The 24,151-nt window shown below is 35.8% G+C and overlaps 1 protein-coding gene across 2 annotated transcripts; it reads right to left on the bottom strand.

Moving 5' to 3' along the window:
* LOC128234429 (uncharacterized) lies at positions 1-23,685 on the bottom strand. 2 transcript variants are annotated; one of them, XM_052948667.1, is made up of 9 exons: positions 23,534-23,685; positions 21,122-21,418; positions 12,403-12,702; positions 11,891-12,166; positions 7,832-7,984; positions 7,041-7,068; positions 6,808-6,824; positions 5,145-5,212; positions 1-3,306 (listed from the first exon to the last, which is right to left on the bottom strand). In XM_052948667.1, the coding sequence occupies exons 1-9, from the start codon at positions 23,595-23,597 to the stop codon at positions 3,130-3,132; spliced, it is 1,380 nt and encodes a 459-aa protein (XP_052804627.1). In that variant the 5' UTR covers positions 23,598-23,685; the 3' UTR covers positions 1-3,129. The 2 variants fall into 2 exon arrangements, with proteins under 2 accessions (XP_052804627.1, XP_052804628.1); XM_052948668.1 differs by having other exon boundaries at positions 12,403-12,699.
* Positions 23,686-24,151: the final 466 nt, after the last annotated feature.

The following is a 24,151-nucleotide window of genomic DNA, read 5'->3' as shown; positions in this document are numbered from 1 at the left end:
TACTGTTTACATTTATACATCAAAGTAAGAAGAATTGGTGGCTATATAAATACAAGATATGTATATGAAATACAAATAAATGAAAGTAAAATGTAATAACATTTCATATTGACTTATCTTTTACATTAAAACATGGAAACAATGCCTAATGAATGTTCATAAACAATGACACAGTGCAGTGATTGCCCACTCCGCAATGGCAAACTTAGTCAGAGTAAGCGCTCTTTGACTTTCTGGGCTAGCGCGCCTTGACTGTCTGTACGTAGCTTGGTCATATTGTTAACCTGCAATCAAGCAATCCTGGTTCGATCCCCGGCTACGGCGACTAATTTTTCAATGCGAGTTTTCTATGTGTTCTTCAAGGGGCGCGCCTCCTTCTCATGCGTCTATATATAAACGTACTGAAAATATGACGTTGTATTCGGGATTCGAATCCGTGTTGCTTGTCAATCACTAGACCAATGCAGCAGTGTCATTTTCACTTCTAAACTGGACTTATACAGTATAGGACAGAATACTTTTAGGAAGTCTATGGCACTGGCACCGGATTTTCAAACTCAATCATTTTTTAAAAAATCAAAAAAAATCTTTAGGAGTCCAAAACATTGATAATGAGTTACTTATGTATTTTGTAGTAAATGAGTTTTCATATTTATTCTAGAACTAGAAACGAAGAGTTTTGTCTGTTTATATTCCGCATAGTAAAAAATAAAAAAGAAGTGTGTCGATTAAGTGTAAATGTTAAGTCTTAGATATGAAAGTTGGCATTCCGGTGATGTGAACACTTCGGGTAAATTTACATTTTTGTGTTGCTTTAATTAAAACATTTCAATGAATCCTTATTAATCTTATAATTAATTGCATTTATAATATTGTATCATTTCTGTTTGTTTTGTTATGTTTTGGGCCATTTTTTTATTTCTAAAATGCATATTTATCTATGTTATACATAATAACCATAATACACTCAATTGTTAAATTCAAACAACTTACTACGAACACGTCATATCCTTTTCTGGTTATGTATATATATATAAGAGAACATAAACGAACATTTACATAAAATAAATGAGTGCTGTGTAAACCGTACCCTCAAACACAGTGGTTTCACCCTATATATTATCTATTGACAAGGAATAGAATACGGTTTGCACAATTCTGACACGGGTTCACAAAGCAAAAATACGAATGTAAAAGTAACTCTATCAACCAAAATGCAAATATAACACGATGTAATTCATTGAAATAACATAAAACATTCACTTTGCATGTGCATTTCTAATCATTGAACTTTACACAAAAGATTATACACCGAATTTTCACAAAGCACTTTTAATTTGTCATAATCGCCATTTTACGTGGCGGCAGTCATCAGCCAATGAAAGTGCTTGATGTGCTCAGAAATCAAAATGGCCAAAAAGTCCCGAAACAAATCTTGGTGGGTGACTTTCGCCAATTGAAGTGGTGAATTTCATTCATAAACAAAGTTTAAAGTGGTTGGAGTTAAACTTATAAATCTTCATTGAACTGGATATGTATTTGCGTACAACCTTGCACACAACATGATTTTTGTAAGGTAAATTCCGATTTTGGAGTTTGCGAACGCGTGTCCAAATGCAACAATATTTATTTTGTTGATGGATAACTCAATACTGTGTTGATTTTGGTTTTTCAAAAGTCTTTGTTTTATATATTTGTCATTTTATTTATAAAAACAACTTCACTTTAAATGTTATACATTGTTTTTTCTTTTTTTTTTTGGAACACAAAATGTGTGTTCAACCCCTTGTCAACAGAATATTTATAGGGTAAAAATATCGAGGGAAACCGCTGTGCCCTTTACCACAACACGAGCAATGGCTTATGAAAGATAAACAGATATTAATAACTTAGTCCTTTTTTGCGTTTCTCTGCTTTACCTCTACCGACCACCTTATGTTAACAGCGATTATCATAGACCGTTTGAAGAAAATGAAGTTTTAAATTTGATAAAATGTCTTTAATAGCATTTAATAGGAATGATAATAAAGTAAAATGAATCATATAAAACAAATATAGCAATTTTCAGCATCGATGCTAATTTTTGGAAAATCAAGATTAATAGTTTTGAGTCTTGAGTCTCCAAATCAGTCTCAAACCTATTGAATATGAAGCCAGTTGAGTATGCATTAGGCCAAAAAAAAATGTTTGTTTAGGGTAACATTCCCGAAATTTCTAGGTAGGGTAGGTAGGGATATTTTTTTTTTCAAAATCTGTCGTAAGTTCAGAGTGTTTTCTTGCACATGGCAGTCTTTTCTACATTACTGTCATTGCCTGACTTTGTTTTATCATATAAACAATAATTCCGCCCTTCGTAACTCTCTATTCGCTAACGAATATTTTTTTTGCTCAGAAACTGAAAAAAAATAGTTAAGGTCTGCGCATTTTTATAGGTAGGGTCGGGTTACCCGAAACAGACATATCTTTTTTTTAGGCCTTAACTGTTTTTGTCAGTGAAACATGTTTTACTATATAGTGACGAAAGTATAAGTTATGTGTAACCCCTGTGTTGCATTGCTTCCCTTTGTTTTGATAAAGCCGATACGTTTTACACGCAGATATACTTCAAAATGACTAGTGGATAATACAGATGTTTCTTTAATCTCTTTGGTTAAAAATAAATAGCAGACTAGCAATAATACGGTGTTTCGGTCAAATCAAACGTCTCATTGATTGATTCCGTCATTATTCGAGGCGCTTATAAAAAAAATTCAAATCTAGTGGAATACAATAAGGAATGCAAATTGGTAAAATGGAAAATTCTGTACATTTTGTAGTGTTGTTTGTCAGTCGGGATATGTTTAGTGTCTAATGACTTTTTTCAATCAGAGTTTTTGTTAAGAAATTAGTCAGTTTGTAAACCGAAGTTACCTTATTTAACACATTTAGAAGAAGAAACCCTGCATATTTTGGTGAAACCGCTAGGAGAAAGAAACAATATAATACAATAGACACTATTATGATCAGCCTAGTATCAAAACTTGTTCAAAATGACCACATTTAGAGGCATATTTTTTACATGATTATGTAATGGAAACTAGAAGGACAAAGACAAAAAACAAATAAGTCATGGGTCATTTTTGTTTCAATTTAAATATGTCTTCCGCACTGATTTACGTATTCGACCACTTCTTCGTCTTCCTCTTGGCGTTTCTGATAGTCGTGTTCAGTTTGTTGGTCCACATCGCCAACTTTCGTAGTTTTCCTTCCAGTTGAAGCTTCGAGTGCGTGTTTGTCCAGTTCAACGTGCACCAACTCATTCTCCGTCTACGAAACAAAGAAATTATATCTCAGGGTAAGTTTCACTAATAAATATTTTTCAGGTTTCAATTATGTAAATGAACCTAAAGTTTCTAACAAAACTGCCCAAACCAACTCATTCATGATCATTGGAACACCGTTGAAGGGTGATAAAACAAATTAATAAACACATAAAAACAAGCACCACTCTGTTAATACTAAGTTGACACTAGCTTATATAAACTGTATTGTGACGTTCTATTTTTACTTCATTATACTTCAATTCTCATTTTCACTAACCGTTCCAATGCGATTACCAAAAAATGGACTGATACTGTAGTGTAAATAAAAATGTGTGTGTTTGGTCTTGCGACCTTGTGTGTGTCTCGTTTATTGTCTGTTGGACTATTATCTGATCTCTAAATATGACCATACAGTCAAACCCTGTTGGCTCGAACTCCCAGGGACCGGCAAAATTACCTCGAGCCTCGAAAAGTTCGAGCCAAGCGGCATTGTTGACCATCCGTATAAAGAAATCGGTCCTTTACAACTAGTTCGAGCCAACGAGGAATTCGAGCCAAGCGAGTTCGAACCAACTTGGTTCGACTGTAGTTAAATCTGTAATGATTGGCAACTTGGCCTCTCTCTCTCTCTCTCTCTCTCTCTCTCTCTCTCTCTCTCTAGTTTCCAGGTACATTAACTAATCAAACCAGATTCAAATCATTGTTAAACGTCCTACACAAGACCCTTACCTCAAATACATGTTAAAGCCTTATAAGGTAGGCCAATATCAAATATATCACATGGACACATTTTTTAAATCAAATGATTTTGCTACATAATTCATATGCAAAGATATGATATCTGGTTCTAAAATGAAGGTCTGAGGTCAATGCAATTATAAAAAAAAAAAACATATTAGTGACATATTTTTTGTTGTTTTTATGCCCCCACAAAGTGGCGGCATATAGGGTTGCCCTTGTCCGTACGTACGTCTGTCTGTCTGTACGTACGTACGTCCCGAAGATTGTTTCCGATCTAATTCTTGAAAACCGTTTGTCCAATCCTCACCAAACTTTAAACACATGTTTGTGACCATAATATCTTGATCAAGTTCGATATTCATGGAAATCGCTTTAGTCATTTAGGAGTTACGGCCCTTTTTTGCCAAAAATACTTCAAAAATATATGTTTCCAATCTAATTCTTGAAAAGTATGTGTCCAATCCTCACCAAACTTTACATACATGATTGTGACCATAATATCTTGATCAAGTTCGATAGCCATGGAAATCGCTTTTGTCATTTAGGAGTTACGGCCCTTTATTTGCAAAAAAAGACTTGAAAAATGTGACAAAAAATCGAAGTGGGGGCATCCGTGTCCTATGGACACATTTCTAGTTTATTAATAAAACACTTAAATCTGCAGTGATAAGTCCGGTTGCCTAATATACAGCCAAGATCCTGCGTAAAGGGACCAGAGTCAAAGCCGAGCAAATAACATAAAACGACACATAATGCTACAACATAACAAACATTACAGACCTATTAACACAAAGGCGAACCCCGTTGGCTCGAACTCCCAGGGACCGACAAAATACCTCTGAGCCTCGGAAAACTCGAGCCAAGCGGGAATGTTCTCATTCAGTATAAAGAAAGCGGTCCTTTACATCTAGCTCAAGCAAACGTGGAATTCGAGCAAAGAGAGTTGGAGGCAACGTGGTTGGACTGTTTATGCTTTGGTAAATGTTAGGGTTAGCGCCTTGGCAAGGTCAGGGAAAAGTAAGAGCTTACTGAGGGTTTTAACTAGTTCGTGAGCGCTCAACTTAACACTTGATTAATGTACACGCATGAATACATATTTACCTTGTAGTCAACTGTTTTCGATCTGTTTTTCTTCACATTGGCGTATTCAACTACAATGTCTTCGTGTGCTGAAACAACAAATTAAGTTTAATTGCATCAACTAATATTTTCAGTTTAAATACACCAATTAATAAACAAGTTTAAATACATTAACTAACGAACATGTTTAAAGACGTCAACAAATAAGTCAAGTTTAGATACATTAACTAAATAATTAAGTTTTAAATACATCAACTAAATAATTAAGTCTAAATACATCATCTAATTAAAGTAGTTTAAAACTTACTTACAATCTTATTTACGTATTACCATACTCTAAGAACTATGGATTGTTATATCAGATATATTTAATCGCTTTAGAAAGCTTTGTTTGTGTACTTCCTATATTCATTGTACATTGTATGTTATATGTCATGAATATTTTATGATGTTGTTTGCAATAAACGTATCGTATCGTATCGTATCGTAAATGCATCAACTAAGTTAATCAACTTTAGATGCAACAACTAACAATTTATGTAAAAATGCATCAACGAATGAGTAAATTTTCAGTTAAGTTTAAATGCAACAACTAACAAGTTAAGTTTAAAAGCAACCACTAACAAGTTAAGTTTAAATGCAACCACTAACAAGTTAAGTTTAAATGCAACAACTAACAAGTTAAGTTTAAATGCAACCACTAACAAGTTAAGTTGAAATGCAACCACTAACAAGTTAAGTTTAAAAGCAACCACTAACAAGTTAAGTTTAAATGCAACCACTAACAAGTTAAGTTTAAATGCAACCACTAACAAGTTAAGTTTAAAAGCAACAACTAACAAGTTAAGTTTAAATGCAACAACAAACAAGTTAAGTTTAAATGCAACAACGAACAAGTTAAGTTTAAATGCAACAACTAACAAAGTAAGTTTAAATGCACAACAAACAAGTTAAGTTTAAATGCAACAAATAACAAGTTAAGTTTAAATGCAACAACTAACAAAGTAAGTTTAAATGCAACAACAAACAAGTTAAGTTTAAATTCAACAACAAACAAGTTAAGTTTAAATGCAACCACTAACAAGTTAAGTTTAAATGCAACAACTAACAAGTTAAGTTTAAATGCAACAACTAACAAAGTAAGTTTAAATGCAACAACAAACAAGTTAAGTTTAAATGCATCAACTAACAAGTTAAGTTTAAATGCAACAACTAACAAGTTAAGTTTAAATGCAACAACTAACAAGTTAAGTTTATATGCAACAACTAACAAAGTAAGTTTAAATGCAACAACAAACAAGTTAAGTTTAAAAGCAACAACTAACAAGTTAAGTTTAGATGCAACAACTAACAAAGTAAGTTTAGATGCAACAACCAATTAGTTGAGTTTAAATACTTCAACAGGATGTTCCAAGTGTTTATATCAAACGTTAAATCAGCGAAATTATAGCATTATAACTTTCAATTGTTTGGTTTGTATAAAATTTCAATTATTAAAGGCATTTGCCATAGGGTGGATGAGTGTATCTTATGAATGCATCTTGTATTTTATCTCAAGAATGCAGATCAAACTCAACTTTTTAAGATCTCAGTTTTGAATTAATTTCGATACAAATAGTATTTTAAAGGTTTAAACTTCAAATTCAATTTTAAAATCATTTGCATAATTAAAGAAAGCTCTTACCGTTTTCTGGTGGACAGCTGTTAAAACAGAAGAATGAAATAAATGTGTGCCCATGTTTGTCAACATGGGTGATACTGTGTGTCATTGCTTTACGTGTAATAACAGTACTATAGATAAATTTTATGTATTTCAAAAGAGAACACTATTCAGAAGATATATGTAATATTATATTAAGTACAATACCAAACCTATTATTTGCCAGTTCATTACTCAATGTATAAATTGTAACTTACTCTTCTCGTGCTACAATCTGCCTCTGTCCTACAAAATAACCATTTTAACCATTACTGGTATAATGTCATGATTATTTCTCTTTAAAGCTGCACTCTCACAGATTGAAGGTTTTGACATTTTTTTTATGTTTTGTCTTGAAAAGAGCAAATTTTTGGGTAATTATCTGCAAACCAGTGATATAATACTGCTGACAAAAGATCAGATCGCTGATTTTCATAGTTCCGTTCGAAAAATAATGTATTATGAACGGTTTAAGAGAAATGCATAAAACATCAAATTTTAAACTTAAATATATAAATCTGCGATCTAAATTTTTGTCAGCAGTCTTATATAACTGGTTTTCATGCATTTTCGCAAAAAAAATGGCTCGTTCCAAAACAAAATTTAAAAAAGTTGTCAAAACGTTCAATTTGTGAAAGTGCAGCTTTAAATACATGCTTGAAATACACTTCTACACAACAGTCTAAGTGAACCTCGGAGCAATGCTTAATATTAAAGGATCATATTCGTGCATAGTTGGTGCTGAATAGATTTGGTTTGAAAGAGAAATGAAGCGATCCTCCTGCTATATCCTCGGGTCGAAACTGTTTACACATAATGTTTCTTTTTTTATTGTTGTTGCAAATGTAAAATACCGACAATTATGCAATGCGACTGTAAATTTGCATCTATAGTTTTATCTAAGGTATACATAAATCTATAAATCTGTCGCGTAGACAAAGAAATATGATAAAGACCGAGGAATCTGGAACTTCAAGCAAAAACCGTTACATGTTTATTGGCCACTTACGTTTATGTTGTCGATACAAAATAACAAGTACAACTACTACAGCAACACAAGCTACAACTATCATAATGATAAGAGCACTGCGATAAACTGCCTCCTCTGGACTCTTGTTCTGATCAGTGGCATCGGTTTGAGCATCTGAATCATCTGAAGCACCTGAAATATATGTATCAGTTATTATTTAAATTGTCAAATATATTCTGGAAGAGAAATCCGTCGGGAGCAAAAAAAGTGTATCAAAATATGAAAACAGCCATTCACGGTTTCATTTTAACTGTATTCTGGTAATACTGAGTGCGACCCTAGTTGAAGTAATGATAAGTGCGACCCTAGCGGTAGTAATGATAAGTGCGACCCTAGCGGTAGTAATGATAAGTGCGACCATATCAATAGCAATGATAAGTGCGACCAAGTGGTAGTAATGATAAGAGCGACCCTAGTGGAAATTATGATATGTGCGACCCTAGTGGTAATGATGGTAATTACGACCCTAGTGGTAATGATGGTAAGTGCGACGCTAGTGGAAGTGATGATTTTTGCGTCCCTAGTGGTTATGATGATAAGTGCGACCCTAGTGGAAGTAATGATAAGTGCGACCCTACCGGAAATAATAACAAGTGCGATCCTAGTGGTAGTAATAACAAGTGCAACCCTAGTGGTATTAATGATAAGTGTGACCCTATCGATAGGAATTAAAAGTGCGCCCCTATCGGTAGTAATGATAAGAGCGACCCTAGTGGTAATGGTGATAAATGTGACCCTATCGTTAGTAATGATAAGTGCGATCCTAGTGGTAGTAATGATAAGTTCGACATTAGAAGTAGTAATGATAAGTGCGGCCCTAGTGGTAGTAATGATAAGTGCGACCCTAGTGGTAGTAATGATAAGAGCGACCATAGTGGTAGTAATGCTAAGAGCGACCCTAGTGGTAATGGTGATAAATGCGACCCTATCGTTAGCAATGATAAGAGCGACCCTAGTGGTAGTAATGATAAGTTTGACTTTAGAGGTAGTAATGATAAGTGCGGCCCTAGTGGTAGTAGAGATAAGAGCGACCATAGTGGTAGTAATGATAAGTTCGACCTTAGTGGTAGTAATGATAAGTGCGACCCTAGCGGTAGTAATGATAAGAGCGACCCTAGTGGTAGTAATGATAACTTAAACCTTAGTGGTAGTAATGATAAGTGCGACCCTAGTGGTAGTAATGTTAAGTTCGGCCTTAGTGGTAGAAATGGTAAAAGCGACCCTAGTATTAAGAATAATCAATGCGACCCTAGTTACAGAAATGATAAGTGCGACCCTATCGAAAATAATGTTAAGTGCGACCCTAATGGTAGTAATGAAAACTGCTACCCTAGGGGAAGTAATGATAAATAAGAAACTATCGATAGTAATGATAAGTGCGACTCTAGTGGTAGTAATTACAAGTGCGACCCTAGTGGCAGTAATGACAAGTGCAGCCCTAGCGGTAGTAATGATAAGTGCGACCTTACTGGTAGAAATGATAAAAGCGAACCTAGTGGTAGTAATGATAAGTGCGACCCTATCAATAGTTATGTTAAGTGCGACCCTAGTGGAAGTAATGAAAAGTGCTACCCTAGGGGAAGTAAATATAAATGCAAAACTATCGGTAGTAATGATAAGTGCGACCATAGCGGTAGCAATGATAAGTGCGACCCTAGTGGTAGTAATGAAAAGTGCGACACTAGCGTTAGAAATGATAAGTGCGACCCTATCGGTAGTAATGATAAGAGCGACCCTAGTGGTAATGGTGATAAATGCGACCCTATCGTTAGTAATGATAAATGCGATCCTAGTGGTTATAATGATAAGTTCGACCTTAGAGGTAGTAATGATAAGTGCGACCCTAGTGAAAGTAATGATAAGAGCGACCCTAGTGGCAGAAATGATAAGTGCGATCCAAGCGGTATTAATGGTAAGTGCGACCCTAGTGCTAGTATTGGTAAGTGTGACTCTAGCGGTTGTAATGATAAATGCGGCCCTACAGGTAGTAATGATAAGTGCACTCCTAGCGGTAGTAATGGCAAATGCGACCCTAATGGTAGCAATGACAAATGTGACCATAACGGTAGTAATGATAAGCGGTAGTAATTATAAGCGTCACCCTAGTGGTAGTAATGACAAGTGCGACCCTAGTGGTAGTAATGATAAGAGCGACCCTGGTGGTAGTAATGACAAGTGCGACCCTAGTGGTAGTAATGATAAGTTCGACCCTAGTGGTAGTAATGATAAGTGCGACCCTAGTGAAAGTAGTGATGAGGTCGACCTTAGTGGTAGTAATGATAAGTGTGACCCTAGTGGTAGTAATGATAAGTGCGACCCTCTTGAAAGTAGTGATAAGGTCGACCTTAGTGGTAGTAATGATAAGTGCGACCCTAGTGGTAGTAATGATAAGTGCGACCCTAGTGGTAGTAATGATAAGTGCGACCCTATTGGTAATAATGATAAGTGCGACCCTTGTGGTAGTAATGATAAGTGTCACCCTAGTGGTATTAATGATAAGTGCGGCCCTAGTGGTAATAATGACAAGTGCAGCCCTAGTGGTAGTAATGATAAGTGTGACCCTAGTGGTAGCAATGATAAGTGCGGCCCTAGTGAAAGTAGTGATAAGGTCGACCTTAGTGGTAGTAATGATATGTGCGACCCTAGTGGTAGTAATGATAAGTGTCACCCTAGTGGTATTAATGATAAGTACGGCCCTAGTGGTAATAATGACAAGTGCAGCCCTAGTGGTAGTAATGATAAGTGTGACCCTAGTGGTAGTAATGATAAGAGCGACCCTAGTGAAAGTAGTGATAAGGTCGACCTTAGTGGTAGTGATGATAAGTGCGACCCTAGTGGTAGTAATAATAAGTGTCACCCTAGTGGTATTAATGATAAGTGCGGCCCTAGTGGTAATAATGACAAGTGCAGCCCTAGTGGTAGTAATGATAATTGTGACCCTAGTGGTAGTTATGATAAGTGCGGCCCTAGCGGTAGTAATGATAAGTGCGGCCCTAGCGGTGTTAATGATTAGTGCGACCCTAGCGGTAGTAATGACAAGTGCTACTCTAACGATATAAATGATAAGTGCGACTCTAGCGGTATTAATAATTATTGAGACCCTAGTGGTAGTAATGATAAATAAGACCCTAGCACCGGCTGTATTGCCGGTATAAGAAATGTCCTTCTCCAAATACTTTTGAAATAACAGTTGTTTTTGCCACAAAAATCCAGTCAGCAGTTTTCTGAAAGAAGACCTACTCAACTAAAAATCCGGTTGTCCGGTTAGCGCAGTGGTTAGGGCACTCGCTTCTCACCGAGGCGACCCGGGTTTGATTCCCGGCCTGGGCGCATGTGAGTTTGGTCAGTGGTCACCAAGCCGGACAAGTGGGTTTTCGCCGGGTACTCCGGTTTCCCCCACAAAACAAGACCGCACTCTCGCGCAACATCGTGCCAAAGAGAGTGACCTAGTATAAACTACCATAGCTTTCTTCACAATCGTTGTAAAATGTTTAATGTTTAAACTAACTAAAATTTTCAAAAAATACTATTATAGAAAATACAATATCAAAGCAGTTATAAATGAAATGCAATTTACAAGGACAAGTCCTGTAACCTAACATGAAGTAGCATCCTTTGTGAAGGCATACGGACCAGATGCTGGCATACAACAACGGGAAACAAACTATTTTCTTTGATTCTGCTTGCAGTTTTTCTCGTTTAAAGCTGCACTCTCACAGATTGGAACCAGCCAATTTATGCGAAAATACATGAAAACCACTGATTTATGACTGTTAAAAAAATCAGATCGCAGATTTTCATATGCATATTCAAAAAAAATTGTTTTATGCATTTTTTCTTAAACCGTCTGTAACGATTTCAGCCACAAAACATTAATTTTCGAACTGAATCATAAAAGTTTGTGCTACAAACCTTACATCATCACACGAAATACGCGGACTAAACACGGAAATGCAAATTAAGTAGTAATAATAAAGAAGTTAAAAAACAACGTCGCCAAACATAAATAATGTTTTGTGGTATTAAAATTATACATACAATAGATATTAAGCAATCGCTCGGGTGATCTGCCTGTGAAGAAAGAATTGTTGTATTGACATCTAATGTATTTGCCATTCCATTCTCTCTTCACAAAATGCAGCGTTGCCTTTCGGCCGTCATGGGAATGCGTTAGACCTTGGTCTACAGTAACGTTGTTCACCGTGAATGCAATCTCTGGTGCCGGCCTGCCTCCAGTCACCTTGCAAGTTATGTTGACAGGTGAGCCTTCGCGTAAATCTTGTGTATGGTAAATTTCTATAGCACTTGCCTTATCTACAATGGTTTGTTAATACTGCACATGAATCAACACAGACAGTAACAGGACAGACGAATCAATAAACGTTATGTATTCATAAACTGTAAAACCATTAAACTTTGCTTTTTAATAAAAATATATATCTTATTTAAAAATAAATCATTGTTAAATCCAGAAAAATCTTGCAACGCTAGCTTTTGATGGTATGAACAGTTTGTTAAGAATTGTACAAATAATAATAATGTTGCATTACCAACAACGTAAAGTTGATATTCTTCACTAAATAACGGATCTTTCACCGCTGCAGTCAACACAGAACATCTGACGCTTGTCAAGTGATCACCGTCATAAGCAATGCAGTCAATGGCTGAAAACATTCCTGTTTCTGATTCTTCTGTTTTGCATGTTCGTCCATTAACCAAAACTTCCACGGTCAGGTCAGTTCCAGTCATGTTACAATAAACGGGGATGGTGTGGCCACTCTTAACCACAATGTACAAACCTCCAACCTGTAGAGTTGTAACGGGTCCTATTGCAGGTTTTGTTTGGGCTGCTGAATAAAAAAACAAAAACAAGAAGCTTGAAAAAGTATTTATATTTGAGATCAGATATGAACATTATATATGCGTTTTTATTGAAAAACATTAAAGGAGCCGACACGGTTTTGATATAAGTGATATACAACCGAACGAAGTTTTATAAGTTTTGTAGGTTTTGTATGGAAAGCCAGGTCCCGCAGGACGCCGTCCGCATTTCCGCACTTCCGCACTTCCGCGTTTCCGCGTTTCCGCATTTCCGCAGTTCCGCAAGTCCGCACTTAGCTAGCCCGAAGTTACTAAACTCTAAAACAGTTAACCGTGCCGCAGTTACAAGATCCGCACATATCAAACTCGCTAGTTGCGCCGCACTTATGAATCCCGCAGTTAGCAATACCGCTGTTCGCTAACTGCGGACTTGCGGCATTGCAACGCCATAGGTCGCGCAAGTCCGAACTTAGCAAATCGCGCAGTTACAGTGTATTTGTTTCCGCAAGTCCGCAGTTAGCAAACGCCATATACCATCGCGCAACTAGAGCTACAATTTTCCGATATTCATAAGCAGTTTAACATCAGCGGTACTTGGTTCCCGCAGTTACTAAAAATAATAACGGAAACATAACCAGTGATTGATTTGAGCATGCGCAAAAAGTTCTTTTGTTTCAATCCTATGGCAGACCGGTAATTGAACTAATTGTTTAATTAATATTATATGGCCTATACTATTGGTCCATGATAATGTAAATATTGTCCGGGTGGTATAAATCCAGGATATAAATTGCTTCTCAGGAAATGTTTACTCCGGCGATGATGTTTAATTTGATTTATTAATTTTCAGACAGTTTTGCACAGGATGTGGGAAGATCGTTGACAAAGAATGGTCATTTTGTGGGTTTTGTGGTTGCCGGAAAGCTGACCAGGTCCAGGAGGCGAAGAAGCCCGGTAAGGCAGACATATGATTATAACGTTTCAGTGTATAGTTAAAACGTATGAACTGAGAATTTTTTAACAGGTCCTTGTTATAAACATTTATAAACTAGCCGCTAGAGGGCCTAAACTAGACAAAATAATGCACCATTCATTTGTAACTACGCCCCCCCCACCAGGGGGGAATAGCTGGGACTTTGACTTTCGGTCCAGCCAAGCCCGGGCAAAATCTTCGCCCTGCAGGGACGATCAGCTGGTAAAACCCCCGCCAAATGCCCCAGCACCAAAGGAACCCTAGATAATGCCAATTTCCGACTATATTTGGCGTGAAGACAAAACCACCACAGTCACCCGGCACTGCGGGGCCACCTGGAAGGTAAAAACATGGCCCATTTCCCCGGCTATCCCCGGTACCCCCGGACCTGGGGGAGGTCGGCCATGGTTACAATTGGCGGTGCTGTTACAAATTAATTCTTTGTTAAAAATTATAATTTTTATAGATCCAAGGGTATAGTTGCCTCTTTTAGAACTTTGATAAAAATCAACTATTAGTGGAAAAACTTCCTCTTTGGAATCATTATAAGTATTTTGTTAAAATCACACCTGGGGATGTGAAAGGATTAAGCTATAATGGAGCCACTATAGGGCGCGGGTAGACCTTGAGGAAACTTAAACAACTACAACCACAATGTTTTGCTACAAATACTTGCTTTTCTGAAAAGTATACTAGAAATCAAACACACACATGCACATGGTTAAAAGCTGCATTCTCACGGATTGAAAGTTTTGACACCTTTTTTTATTTTTTGTCTTGGAAGGAGCCAATTTAGGCAAAAATTCATGTTAATCAGTTGAAGACTTTCCACAAAAATCAGATTGCAGATGTACATATTTTAGTTTAAAAAAAAGATGTTTTATGCATTTGTCTTTAACAGTTATAACCGTTATTAATGCTTTTAGCCAAAAAACATTAGTTTTTGTACATAAAAATGAAAATTTGTGATCTGATCTTTTGTCAGCAGTCTTATACAAAAGGTTTGCTAATATTGATGCAAAAATGGCTCATTCCAAGACAATGAAGAAATGTCAAAAAGCTAAATCTGTGCGAGTTCAGCTTTATTAATGATTATTATTGCAATCACTGATCCTGCATGCATTTTGATGAATCAGCTTAATAATAAGCTTGCTTATATTGACACAGCACTGCGCTCTTAAAACCTTAAATGATTATTAATCTTTTTATCATAGCAAAGTATGAATGCCAGTTATGGAATGCATTATGACTAAGTCAAACACCTTGCAGCATTGGTCTCCAATTGCATACATAAGCAATATTAAATAAAAAAATATGTGTATTTTTCATGCAATGTTTTTTTAAATACTGATATGATAAAACTTTTGGTGTGAACATTGGAAAAGTTTGAAGCATAGTTAAAAATGTTTCAAACAAAAATCTAATCCTTTGGAACATGGAATTTGTTTCTGAAATCTATACCGGTACAGTCCGAAAGATACACATTGTAAACAAATGGACCAATCAAAACTTTCCTTGTTATAAGAGAGAGAGTGTCAAAAGATGTCGTCCTTGAGTTTTATTGAAGAGCATAACCTGGCAAAAATGGTGCTGGTAAATATCTTAATATTTTTTGTTCCTGTTTGATGTATGATAATCAAGAATGGCTTTGAAAGAGCAAGGTTTGAATTTTTAAGCCAAAAAGTTTTGACAGGCAAATTTTTATTATGACTGACCAAAAATATGAGGCTGTCTGAATGATTGACACTTTTTCTTCACTTTCATCATGTCTGTGTTATATTGTTATTATCTGCTTATTTTCAGATGCTTCCACTGTAGAGCAAAGCCTGGAAAGATTAAAGGACAGATTTGGGAAAAGGAAAGCAGCCATGAAGGTGGTAAGTAAGGATATTGTTTTGTTTCATTGTTCAATAAATATTTAACTTATTAGCTGGATAATAGGATCATGCATTAGTATTCTATATAGTAGACTAGTTCTTGTAGATCTATGGAAATGAGCATTAGAAGTAGCTTGAAGATCTGCAAAGTCATTTATGATTAGTACTGTACTGTACAAGATCATGGTTAGGCCTAAAAAAAATGTTTGGTTAGGGTTACATCCTTTTAAAAAGGTAGGGTAGGTAGGCATTTTTTAATTAGGCTTAATATGAGAATGTCATTTTCATCATTGGAGAATGGTGTTAAAATTATCATCTGTATAAGCAATTAAGGTTTTCAACTACAAAGTGAAGGCAATTTTTTTTTTAGTTTTTCATTTTTTTTCAAACTGACTATAAAAAAAGGTAGGGTCGCGGCCTATTCCGTAGGTAGTTTCGGGTAATCCGAAACAAATGGGTTTTTTTAACCTTGCAGGAAATTCCTTCTTGAAAATGTTTTTCCTAACATCTGTTAACAATCCTAAAAGTTTACAGACAGACAGACAGACAGACAGACAGACAACAGCTTTAATACCTGGGTATGCCAGTGATTCATAAATGCAGAAGTTTGCATGTTGAAATACTGAAATAGCATATAGTAATAATACAGGTTTGGTCCCAAATATGGAAATGAATGATAAAACTTATGACTGTAGTCAGATTTTACTGTTTTGAGATTGTAATTTTTAGCTCTACTGGCCAAAGGCCAGAAGAGCTTATGCGATGGTAATGTGTACTTAGTATGTGCGTGCATGCGTCTGTAAACAATTGCTTGTGAACACGATACAGTCTTCAGTTTTGATTGTATCTCGATGAAACTTGTACAGTATCTACATATCTATTAGAGCTCGGTCCCTTTCGAAAACCATCCAGATCCGCCCATGCATGCCTAGATTATGGCCCTTGATAATATAAAAAAATGCTAATATGTAAACACTAGCTTGTGAACACGATACAGTCTTCATTTTTGATTGTATCTCGATGAAACTTGTACAGTATCTACATATCCATTAGAGCTCAGTTCCTTTCGAAATCCAGCCATATCCGACCATGCATGCCTAGATTATGGGCCTTGAAAGTATTTAAAAATCAGTTTGTCTGTAAACAATTGCTTGTGAACATGATAGAGTCTTCAGTTTTGATTGTATCTCGATGAAACTTGTACAGTATTTAGATATCCATTAGATTCCTTTTGAAAACCAGCCAGATCTTCCCATGCATGCCTGGATTATGGGTCTTGAAAGTATAAAAAATGCTATTTTAAGCTAAGTCTATTTTTAGCCAAGTCTACATGAGTGAAGTCTATTTTTAGCCAAGTTTACATGTAAAGTCACAATTGCTTGTGAAGGTTTGTTCAAAGTATGCCCCTGGGGTCATTACTGCCCCCCACACCCACGGAGATTGTCCTGCAAGGGATAAGTGCGGCAAATGCAAATGCTTTATTAAGTGGACCACTACCATGGTTGTTCAAATTATGCCCCTTGGGTCAAAACTGGCACTGCCCCGGGGGTCACAAGTTTTCTAGAGACTTATTTAAGAGATATTTTAAAAATCTTCTTGTTTCAAATCACAAGGCCCATTCCTTTGATATTTGTTGTGGAGCATCATATGATGCAATTGAAAACATTTGAAATAATGCCCCTTGGGCAAAAGCTGGCCCCGCCCCTTTTGACTTACTTATTAATTTTTAAAGCTACAGTTATGACATTTTGACCATGTGAACAGTTTTGCAAACAAGCATTAATGTTGTCCTCGGATGTCCTTGACTTTGACCTTTGACCGACTTTTTATTTTTAAAGCTACAGAAATGAAATTTTGACGATGAGTACAGTTTTGAAAGCAAATATTTTTTACCCTCAGATTACCTTTACTTGGCACATATTAAAATAGTTCATGCAACTAATCTGCTTACAACACTTCCTGTCCTCAGATGTTGAACGTGCAGCGTTTTCAGCTAACCCAAACACTAAAAGTGAACTATATATTTGTTGCCTATTACTCAAACGTACATGCTCTGGATTGAAAATGACCACAAGAGCCATGCAAGTAGAGCAAAGGCCCTTTTGGGCCTGTTGTTGTACTTTAAATTCTTAAGGCTTATAGCAAAGAAGAGTACTTCATGATATTTTGTATCTGTCTCTCCATTGGCCGGAAATGAATGTTTGATTTTTGTCTAGGTTATTGTGTGAAATAAGGCCATACTGAATTATTTGTATTGAGTATTTACAGATAAATTATCGTTGAGTTTTAAATGTGACTTAAAAAAATAGATACACAGCAGCTTGAAGTTGATATAGAAAACATAATCCTAAACTGCATGATTATTAAGTTTTCTCCCTTAACCTGATATATTTCCATTATGGGTTTTTGCTTGCACCATATCAGATAGATGGTAATGGTAAGAATTGTAGTATCTACGGGCCTAACATTAATATACAGAAATTTTATTTTTCTTCCAAAATTAAGGCAACATTCTGGATAGTTGGACATGGATTCAGACTAAATTAATGTATAAATAGATGGAAATGGTGGAAAGCTAAGTGCCCAATGCCCATCAACCATTCACTTTCACTGCATATTTATGTAGTTATCCCCTGAACTGGATATCATGTATCATTTACTTTCCACAAGCACATGATTGTGTTTTCTCTTTTTATCTAGATCATGATTGTTTTTAAGCATTCTTCATTTGAAGTGATGCTCTTGTTTGGTAAGAAATAGATAAAAAAAAAAAGGAATATCCATTATACTATTTGGGGAACATACCCTTAATAAATTTATATGTGAAACACATGGCTTTTTTCTGGCCTTTTGTGGAAAAAGACCCTTGAAATTTTGGAAATTTTGGAAATTTTGCATCGTGAAAATGCTGAAATTGGGAAATTTTACAATAAAAAGAAAAAGCTGTCTAGTCTCCTGCGAATTAGGAAATGATTTAATATTAGTTTATTTTCCCTTTCCTTTAAAAGACCCCAAAAAATATCAATCCTTGGGTTGTAAATATCTATTGTAATAAATCATTACAGATATTTCATACTGATAATATTTCATACTGATCTCTGAATGTGATGATTTAATGATTTCCGAGTTTAATCATAAATTATTTTTTTACATCACACAATTTATTAGGATGTTGAAAATGAACCAGTGCAGGAAAAAAAAAATATATATTTTTTTTAATTTTTGATTGGGATTTTAATCTGAACATTGGGAAAAATATCTTATATTTTGCCTTGGGAATGGGTCCGATAGTCGGAACCGTGGTTACTTAAGAAAAAGCCATGAAACATTTTTTTTTTCTTTTTTGTATTTATCACATCATTAAGTACAAATCAACCACCATTTGAATTGAAAACTTATAGATGCAGAATGTGCAGTTCGTGTTTGGGGATAAAAACAGGGTGACCAGAAACTCTTTCAACAAACAATTGGCTGAAGGTGAGTCTTGAATTGGATCCAAAATCCCTCACAATTTGTAATTGTAATTGTAAGTTGTTGTTGTGGTCCAAGAGGTAATGTATAGTTGCGTATTCATAACCATTCCAGAAATAATTTTTAATGGCATCCTCAATTCCTGAAAATATAAAAAAAAAATCATAATAAATCTCTGAGTTTGTACATTCGGTACATAGAAAGTTTGAAAGTGTATCCCGAAAAGGCGAAATCCTTTTTTTTTTAAATGATGTTTTTTGTGTAGTTTACACAGTTACCAAGGGTAGATGCAGAATTTGAAGTTAGAGGCGGGATGCCTTAGGGGCATTATCTTGACTTCTGCCCTTCCTCACAATCAAACTTTATTTGGTTGACAGTATTGGCAGGGGTACTCCCCCCCCCCCTACACACAACAAAAAATGAACTCTTGGACAGATGAAAGATAAACATGAAGCAAACAAATCAGAGAGAATTGAAAAGGATTTTGGAAATAAATAATTATTTTTGTCTATTAAGTCAATGGAATAAATGCACCAGTCAATTGTAACCACAGCCCCCCAGCGGGGACTTTGACTTTCGGTCCAGCCAACCCCGGCTAAAATCCGAACAGATGGTAAAATCCCCGCCATATGCCCCAGCACTCCAGGTAAGGTCCATTCCCCGCTATATTTCAAGCAAAGACAAAACCACTGCATTTACCAGGCACTGCGGGGCCACCTGAAAGGTAAATACACGGACTATTTCCCCGGCTATCCCCGGACCTGGGGGGGGGGGCGTGGTTACAATTGACTGGTGCATAATGTTTACAAATTTCAAATAAATGGATGCTTTGTGCAAATAATGTCAACTTGATAACTAGTGCTGGCTTCCATATTAAACTTTAAAAGTCGCTATTTTATTTTTTTGACATTTACTTTTTGATGAAGTTCTTTAGCTATATACCTGGTAGGCAAATTTTATATGATTGGGAACTTTAATATTCACAAAATAACACTTTGTAAAGTTATTTATTTATAATGTTTACCTGGTGGCGGCATACTTATTCCTTCTTGTGACAACCTGGGACGATAAACAAATCTACAGTGATCTTATCCTCACACGATGCTTCTGCTAATATCTCTTTTGTTTATGTTCAAAATGCGCATGCGCAGTGAGACACATCCGTTAGATTGCCGCCAAAGCAACAACTTCGAGTTTTGTTCAACGCGCCGCATCTCGTTACTGCGGGTTTACAACAATGATGACAAATGCAGTGTTTTAAGCGCGGAGACTCTGTTTTCATAATTGTGAGTAAGTCTGCTAAGTGCGGACTTGCGGGATTGTTTCATCCAGATCCGTTACACTCTGTAACTGCGAGTTTTGCTAAGTGCGGACTTGCGGGACCTATGGCGTTGCAATCCCGCAAGTCCGCACTTAGCAAACAGCGGTATTGCTAACTGCGGGATTCGTAAGTGCGGTGCAACTAGCAAGTTTGCTATGTGCGGGATTGCGGAACTTGTAACTGCGGCACGGTAAACTGTTTTAGTAACTGCGGGCTTGCTAAGTGCGGACTTGCGGAACTGCGGAAACGCGGAGGTGCGAACCTGCGGGAAATTGCTATGAAAATACCATCGGGACTTATGGCTTTCCATAGTTTTGAGTTTAAAAGTCGTTTGCCATTTTTTTTTCTTTTTAACACCTTTTATCGAATAAATCTCTTTCATTGTACTTTCATACATGTAATTCTAATCTTGTACAATGTATACATACCTGGATGACGTAGTTCACAAAAACAATTCCTACTTCGAAACAGTACAATATTTTACTGATTTCAAGTAGTGCGTCTTTATCATTCAAGATACAGGAACATATATGACAATTTGTTTATGCATTTTTGTGTGAACGGTTGTTAACGGTGATCATATATAAAACATGTTAGGTGGGTTAACATTAAAAGTCGCCAGGAATAACGGAATTGATAGCAACCGGAAAGAATGATGTTGAATATTAAAAATAAACCGAACTGATCACAATTTTATAAGCATTCAGTCCACTTTCAGTGCGAAATCACTGTATGATGTCGTGCATGTAATTTGTTTAAGAAAGGCTCATTTTTTAATAATCTAAGAACGAACAAAAATAAAATACCTTTCAAATGAAGAATGATTGGTGGAGTGGAGTAATAAATACTAACACGAACACGAAACTGCGTTCCGTTCCAACTTCTTTCCAAGGCATAAAGTGTAATTTCATAACACCCTCCGCTGTTTGTCGTCTCGTATCTATCAGTTTGCATATTGATCCAAGATTTGTTGGTCATATATTGTAAAATTGGACTATAATTGCTCCAGCGATAATGAAAAAATCTCAATATAATATCTCTTCCAGCAATGGCAGGTTGAACTATTTCCAAGTTTCCCGCATATCGATGACCAGATGGCTGACCTTAACATATACGTACAAATATATTTAAGATGACCATATTGCTGACCGAAACATACATATACAGGTATATCATTAGATTACCACATTGCTGGCCGAAACATGCATGTACAGATATATCATTAGATTACCACATTGCTGGCCGAAACATATATGTACAGGTATATCATTGGATTACCACATTGCTGGCCGAAACATGCATGTGCAGGTATATCATTAGATTACCACATTGCTGGCCGAAACATGCATGTACAGGTATATCATTAGATTACCACATTGCTGGCCGAAACATGCATGTACAGGTATATCATTAGATTACCACATTGCTGGCCGAAACATGCATGTACAGGTATATTATTAGATGACCATATTGCTGGCCGAAACATACCTATACAGGTATTTCATAAGATGACCATATTGCTGACCCAAACATACATGTACAGGTATATCATTAGATTACCATATTGCTGACCCAAACATACATGTACAGGTATATCATTAGATTACCATATTGCTGACCGAAACATGCCTGTACAGGTATATCATAAGATGACCATATTGCTGACCCAAACATGCCTGTACAGGTATATCATAAGATGACCATATTGCTGACCCAAACATACATGTACAGGTATATCATAAGATGACCATATTGCTGACTCAAACATACATGTACAGGTATATCATTAGATTACCATATTGCTGACCCAAACATACATGTACAGGTATATCATTAGATTACCATATTGCTGACTCAAACATACATGTACAGGTATATCATTAGATTACCATATTGCTGACCCAAACATACATGTACAGGTATATCATTAGATTACCATATTGCTGACTCAAACATACATGTACAGGTATATCATAAGATGACCATATTGCTGACCCAAACATGCATGTACAGGTATATCATAAGATGACCATATTGCTGACCCAAACATGCCTGTACAGGTATATCATAAGATGACCATATTGCTGACCCAAACATACATGTACAGGTATATCATAAGATGACCATATTGCTGACTCAAACATACATGTACAGGTATATCATTAGATGACCATATTGCTGACCCAAACATACATGTACAGGTATATCATTAGATTACCATATTGCTGACTCAAACATACATGTACAGGTATATCATTAGATTACCATATTGCTGACCCAAACATACATGTACAGGTATATCATTAGATTACCATATTGCTGACCCAAACATACATGTACAGGTATATCATTAGATTACCATATTGCTGACCCAAACATACATGTACAGGTATATCATTAGATTACCATATTGCTGACCGAAACATGCATGTACAGGTATATCATTAGATTACCATATTGCTGACTCAAACATACATGTACAGGTATATCATTAGATTACCATATTGCTGACCCAAACATACATGTACAGGTATATCATTAGATTACCATATTGCTGACTCAAACATACATGTACAGGTATATCATTAGATTACCATATTGCTGACCCAAACATACATGTACAGGTATATCATTAGATTACCATATTGCTGACCCAAACATACATGTACAGGTATATCATTAGATTACCATATTGCTGACCCAAACATACATGTACAGGTATATCATTAGATTACCATATTGCTGACCCAAACATACATGTACAGGTATATCATTAGATTACCATATTGCTGACCCAAACATACATGTACAGGTATATCATTAGATTACCATATTGCTGACCGAAACATGCATGTGAGGGTATATCATTAGATGACCATATTGCTGACCCAAACATGCATGTAAAGGTTTATCATTAGATGACCACATTGCTGACCGAAACATGCATGTATAGGTTAAGCATTAACTGAGCATATTGCTTACTTAAACAAGCACGTACAAATATATCTTTCGCTGAAAATATGACTGACCCAAACATAGTTGTACAGGCATATCATAATTACCTTTAAATAACAAGAAAACTTAAAATCAGGCAAAACTTTCGCATTAATTATAACCTGATACTTCAAACTATGGCGTTCTAATTTTTGATATGATATAACAAATGTTGTAACCTTATATTTGTGTCATATTTACAATAACAACATCTACCTACGTACATTTCACAGCCACACAAATACACCATATCACACAAATAAGCGAAACACTTTTACTTCCATCCATTAATATTGTTTTTGGATTAGTATACTTGCTCACTCTAACAATAATCTTTGAATATGTTAGTTACTATTAAATAGGATGTAACTTAATGGATCCGTCATTAACATTGCGATTTTGATATTATATGAAGTGCTTTTATTTCCGTTTTCTGTTGGAAAGAAAGATTAAAAAAAATCTAGCATCCGATTATTAAACGGAAATTTAAGTTTGTTTCAAAACAATTCACGTCATACATATAAGTGTTTATGCAATCATTTAGATTTGACTAATACGAAATTTATAATTCATACAGTTCAAGGTTTGTGTGACTATAATATGAAGCCAACGTAAGAAAACACTTAGCAATCAAATCTAAGAACTTTAATGTGAAGTGCTGGAAATTTTCCAATCGGTGCACCTCGGTCAATGTCTCCCGAGGCTCGTCGTTTGGTGGAAATGACCGAGGTGTTCCGATCTGAAAGGTAAGCCACTGATCAGTTGGAAACGGGACGTGGTGTAGTGCTATATAGGTGTTAACTAAATTTATAAGATAATTATAATATATTTTCAGTAAAAGG

This window comes from Mya arenaria, chromosome 5 (assembly GCF_026914265.1).
Source record: "Mya arenaria isolate MELC-2E11 chromosome 5, ASM2691426v1".
NCBI lineage: Eukaryota > Metazoa > Mollusca > Bivalvia > Myida > Myidae > Mya > Mya arenaria.
The sequence above is the reverse complement of the archived record's forward strand: the minus strand, read 5'-3'. Positions and strand labels throughout refer to the sequence as shown.